Genomic DNA, 6,000 nt, shown 5'->3' with positions numbered 1-6,000 from the left:
TAAATACTGTAGCAAAATATAATAGTGATGTTTAAACAACTTATAAAAATGATACGTAAAGTTTAATACTAGGAATTGTACCAAAAAAATCATGCGGGATAAAACGGGATTTTTCACCGATTTAAAAGCGGGATAAAACGGGATTTTTTTGACCCTGTAAGCGGGATTATTTTTTTGGTCGTGTGGAAACACTGCAAACAAGTTCTAGTTCATTTTGTTTTGATTGATTGATTACTGGCACTGACTACTGCAACCATCGATCTTAACAAAATGATTGTTTATATTTGTCCGGAATAGTGACTATTTAATTAATTCTGCGTAATATTTTCAGAAGATACCATTTTGCCGATTATTTTGCACGTAAGTAGCCTAAGTTTATCGTCTATTTTAGCTCAATCTCAATTTTTTACGGAAGCCTATCTAGGTTAGGTTATGTTAAAGATCCAAAAAGAGAGCCTTAAAGAACAGTCCAAGCTTTAAAAGATGACTAATTAAAATGGGGTCTGACTTAGGGGAGGTACAAATGAGGCATTCAGTTCAAAATTCCTCCGCGAACAGCGCTGTAGTAGAGAGCACTTTGGCAATGAAGGTTTACTAATCGCAAAAATAGTTCTGTTCATAAAATAAAATTATAAATGCCTCAAATTCAATTTTACTATTTTTTAATTATAAAATTAAACTATCATAACCTAACCGAACTAACCAAACTTGCTGATAAAGAAATAATATAACAAAAGTTTAGTAATCGGAAAAATAATTCTGTTTATTAAATAAAACTAGAAATTGCTCAATTAAAATTTTATAATGACTTAATAATAAAATTAAACTGTAATAACCAAACCAAACCAACCAAACTTGCTGATAATAAAAAATTCTTGGACAAAAAGTTAACGCTATCAGCGGGATTCGAACCCGGGACCTACAGTATATCAGCCAGGCACGCTAACCAATAGACCACCGAGGCCGATGGCTGTTGAACGTTTTGTTACGGTAATGGCGTTCCCTCAGCTAATAAGAAGATCTCAGCTGTCATCGTAGCCTCTTCTATACCTCCCCTGAGTAAATACCATTAAAATGGAGGACTTTAATTCGTTTAAAATGCAAGAAATTGTATTACAGGCTAGGCCTAGGGTACAGTTTCTTAACCAATCCATGCTAAACTTAATATCGATTGAAACTATGGAATTGAAAACATATCGATTTATAATCCATATTTTTAAATAGGTATATAAATTATAAAATTAAACTTTCATAACCTATAAACTTGGTATTTCTGAACTTTCTGGACTTTTCTTTTGAACTTTTCTTTTTTTTTTGGTTTTTTTTTTAAACCATTCCTACAACCAATAAACAAGAAAATATGCCTACCTTTAAAAAAATTTTGTAAGGCGCGGAATTTACTGCAAATTGTGAAAATTATACGGAACTACTTTCTCAATGCGCAGAGCATAACTTAACGCATGTCAAGAAACAAGGAGCGGAGTGATACGGACTGGTGGGTGACTACTTACTCTTGGGCACCTATCTGTGTTGCCAGCTGATTAGAAATAAGGATTTAATAAGCGATACCTATATCGAACCGCATCAAAATCAATATATAATCCGGAAATACCTCACAGCTTATGTTATGTTGAATTTCATCTACGGTACTGTAAGTTATTACACTTAATAAACTACAGAGTTTGTTAAATTAGATTGCTCACTGATTTAATTTAGGCATGTGGGTAAGGTAGGTCGTGGTTTATGAGAATTTGTGACTATATGTGTTTTGAAGTAAGGTTAAGTGTAGGTTATAGGTAGGTAATCAGGTTGTTTATTTGTGTTGCAACATATTGTTTTTGATCTCTTTGGAACAGTTGGTTAAACGGGGAAACAATTTAAAAAATGCTTGCACTCCTATGTGAGTCTAAACCGGGTGCAATTTAGCAACACATTTGATGACATAAATGCAGGTATTTACACCAATTTTTTATAATTTAAATGCGATCAGGAGGCTACAATTCAATATAATGAAACAAGGTTTAATTACCTGCATCCGCAGGTCGATCCTATTGTATCCTAAAACATAAAAACGTTACACATTGACGATTAAAAAACAGATAAATGCGCAGTAGGTATACTTTTTTTACAAGTCGGGACATGTAGACTAGCGTTCCCAAAGCAGAACCACAGGCAATAGTGGGACATTTTTTCTGAAAGAGGGCGAGGGCTGCAGGAAGCCCAGCCTGGAAAAAAAGAAATTTTTAAAAATGAAAAATTACTCATTTTCACAGGCAAAGTTAGAGCCTCATGGTCCTTTCTTACACTTAACCTCAGGGTGTCTAGTAGTCGAGAAAACGTTTCAGTGGTCGCGGGAGATGATGATGATGTATATACGGCCGCGGGAGATGAACAGAATTTTGCCACGATCGTGAAATTATGATAATAATGTCTACACGGCCAAGAAATGTTAGTGAATTTTCCCCAATCACGCAGTACGACGAAGATGTTTCCGTGACTGCAGAAGTCGGTGATCATGAGAATCTTGTTGCGATCGTGGTAGACTAAGATTACGTGGCCGCAGGAGTTAATGATTATGTCTACATGGCTACAGGAGATAGTCAGAATGTTGTTGCGATCATGGAAGACGACGATAATGTATACTACATGACAGCGAGAGATGGTAAAGATTTTCCCGCAATCGTGCAAGACGACGATGACCTTTTCGTGACCGTGGGAGTCGATGACAATGTCTACATAGCAGGGAGATATAGGGTACCTAATAAGAATTTTTTCACAATCGCGAAAGACAGAAATCAGAATTTTGTCGCGATCAGCGGACACGATGATATTGTTCACATGACTGTTGGAGATATGCGTTTTTATTACTTGAATAAACCCTATTTTCTTAAAATACCCATAAAATAGTTTATGCCATAAAGACAGTTGGAGTAGTATAACCAAGCTATTTAGAAAATGTGGTGAAGCTATTACAAAATGGTATGGTATCAAGAAATGAGAATTGATTTTGCAGGTATCGGTGTTGAGAATCAATAAATGTTGGTATTGACAAATCATTTAATTAAAAAACCTTGAAAAGTCTGGAATTAGTCTTGAATTTTAAAATGGAGATAAACTAGACACACTGTAACCTGGATGAGTTTCTGCAGAAAATGCCATATACAAGTTAATAATATTTTTGTTTTCAGAAAATATTTCTGTAAAAAGTCTACAACTTAATTTTCTGCAGGAAAATTCTCCGTTCTGTAAGAATAAGAATAAGAAGAATAAGAATAAGAAATATTTATTTCCATTGATCTTTATAAAAGAAATAGGACACGTCATTGTTATACATAGTTACAAGGTGATTCAGTGTTTACAGTACAAAATATCTAAATTTAAATAGCCACTTACATGAAAATAAAAGCTTTATTTCAACTTACTCTTCAAAATCTAATATTTACTTCACAACTTAAAAATCATCAATTTTGTAAAAGGGATTTTTAACAATCCAGTCATACAGTTTATTTTTAAAAATACTGTAAGAAACTAACAGTAAACAGTGTACAAAAGATCATGCATTACATAAACGAAAGCTGCGACGTCAATATTTGGTAGATTGATCTTGAGTAAGACGCATAGAATAACCGAATTACTAAAGCGAGTCAATGTAATAATAGTAGGCATATTCAAACGGGAGAATGCGTAAGAAAATTTGTGGTTTTTCCAAGTCCATTTCAGAAAGTTTTAAAACATTCTGCACGCGTAGGTCGTGTGTCGAGTCCCGACTGGTGTCAGACGTTACTTGCAGAGTTGGCATTGGTTCTGTCTGTTCTTTGTAGCTGCAGGTGGTGTTTTATTCAACTTTAATAATGTTTCAAATAATATGTTGCATTGTAGTGTACATTTATTATTCAGAAGGTTATGGGGGTGGTTTTAGCTGCTCTATAAATTTCTTATTGTTCTAAATTATGTTATTACTCGACTTTTTTTTACAAATGTGCAAAGGTTTTAAATTTTTATTCAGGCTTGAATAAATGTGATTACTGTTGACTAGGTGCTCAGCAAAATCGGATCGTTGTATTTGTATTAAATTACTTTTGGGAAGGTGTTCTTTAAATCTCTCAATGAATCTAAAACAGAGGTAGAGGCCTGCCTCTATGGCCAATATAAAACTTATCACAATCATTGCATGTTATTTTGTACACTCCATACTTTTCACTCAGGTTTGTAGCATTTTGTTGTGCTCTAGGTTTAAGGAGATTTTGGACTTAATTAGATGTTCTAAACTCTATAGTTTTGCCATAATTTTTCAGTTCATGAGTCTGGGGATTTTTCTTCATATTCAACTGTGACAAATTCTGTTTTTATATTAGGTCTTGGATCAGTAGTCTCCAATAGTTCACATTGAATGTTTAGTTGAACATTTAATTTGAATGTGATTTGAATGTGCAGTTGAACATTTAATGTGTCGTCGATGTTAGGATTAAACCCATTGTTGACAGCCTTATTTGATGACATTTATCCCGTTCTCGAAGCTTACTACATTAAGTGGGACTGAGAGCAATCTATGTACGAAGCTATTGAACTATATTTTCAATATTTTCATTTAAACTTTTTGTTTTCCAGGTTCAGTCAATTTAGGCAATTCAATTTGTATACATGACTGAAGAAAATTTACAAAAAATGATTGACAAAGAGATAGCAAAGCCTCTTTACTACCAGCAGCTTGAAAGGAGTTTAGATATGCAACCCTTTTTGTCATATGTTGAAGAGGTGTTCAAGCAGCCCTTCAGGTAAGATAGGAAAACTTTTTTATACTGTTCATACTCATTGAGGATGTTAAAAATCACTGATTGACATTATATATTATATTTTACAACCAGAGTGAAAAATGTGTTTTTGAGCGGAGCGAAGCGAAGCTCTTTGGGATCAACTTCAGTGCAATCTTTATAACACTTAATCTCAATAACAGCTGAACATATTTTAGCCAAACTTTCCAAGGTGGTTTTGTCAAATGTTTGGATGGTTTAGACTATTTTTGATAATGCCTAGATATAATTTTGAAGTATCTCAAAGTTTTTAAATTTTAACATTGGTCTTATGGGTTGCCTGACCAAAAATCTAACGATTTGAAACTCCAAAACTAACGAATATATTATCTAATCGTTAGCTAGAAATCTAACTGAATAGAAGTTATTTCTAGTACTTTTTAAAAACTAATGAATATGATAGAAGTTATTGAAAAAACTAACAAATATTGCTAGTTGTAACAAATATTGCTATATTGTTGTTGCTTAATGTTTGCTATTTGTTAGAATTTATATTCGTTATTTCTAAGTATGTCGTTGTCATATAAGAGGGGCATGGGTAAGAGGAAGCAAACAACCTAAGAATGGAGGCTAACTTCCAGAGTACTGCTTGCTGATGGAGTGGTCACTACACAGTCTCATCGTCCCTGATGCTGGACTCGTTCATATACAAGAGCAGTTGTCAGACAGACAACCAGGCTCTAATGTGGTTTTGCTGCAAAATATTTTTTTCCTTTTAGCGAATTTCCCTACAGGGAAGTAGCTATTACCATAGGTAGCATGTTAAGACCTAAGAGGGATTTACTTTTTCATTTTGATGTATCCAGAGGCCAAAACACTATTCGCTCAAATTGTTATATTTGTATAACATTATAGCCTATATAGATTTATATGCCCGTTAAGTTGAGTAGTGTTTGTCTGATTTTGATGAAATTCAGCTAGGAGGTAAAAGACGGGGTAAACTTGATTGAGTTCGCGAACCAGCCTGATCGGACCATGGGAGTGGAGTTTTACGGGATGAGAATTGTTTTTTTCCATGTTTGACCCTCAAAACATAACATTTCCTAATTTATCTCTGAAGAGCTTAAAATAAAAAACAAATAATTTAGTATATAGAAGTGTTAAAATATGGTTATTGGTTACGGAGAAAATTAAAAAAAATGTGATCTTTAAACTGCCATATTATTCTTAATGCAAGTAAGAAAACTGT

The 6,000-nt window shown here is 33.7% G+C and overlaps 1 protein-coding gene across 1 annotated transcript in view; it reads left to right on the top strand.

Annotated features, from left to right (window-relative positions):
- The first annotated feature begins 236 nt into the window (after positions 1–236).
- Positions 237–6,000, top strand: part of LOC128991982 (chromatin-remodeling ATPase INO80) — a 29,163-nt gene continuing 23,399 nt past the window's right edge. Inside the window, exons 1-2 of the mRNA XM_054415304.1 lie at positions 237–360; positions 4,609–4,775. Of these exons, the coding sequence (XP_054271279.1) occupies positions 4,642–4,775 (134 nt within the window). The 5' untranslated portion in view covers positions 237–360; positions 4,609–4,641. The remainder of the gene's footprint in view (positions 361–4,608; positions 4,776–6,000) is intronic.

The sequence above is a fragment of the Macrosteles quadrilineatus genome, unplaced genomic scaffold, assembly GCF_028750875.1.
Source record: "Macrosteles quadrilineatus isolate MER2022 unplaced genomic scaffold, UCM_ALF_1.0 Scaffold_4__1_contigs__length_99947679, whole genome shotgun sequence".
NCBI lineage: Eukaryota > Metazoa > Arthropoda > Insecta > Hemiptera > Cicadellidae > Macrosteles > Macrosteles quadrilineatus.
This window is presented reverse-complemented; position numbering and strand designations above follow the sequence as displayed.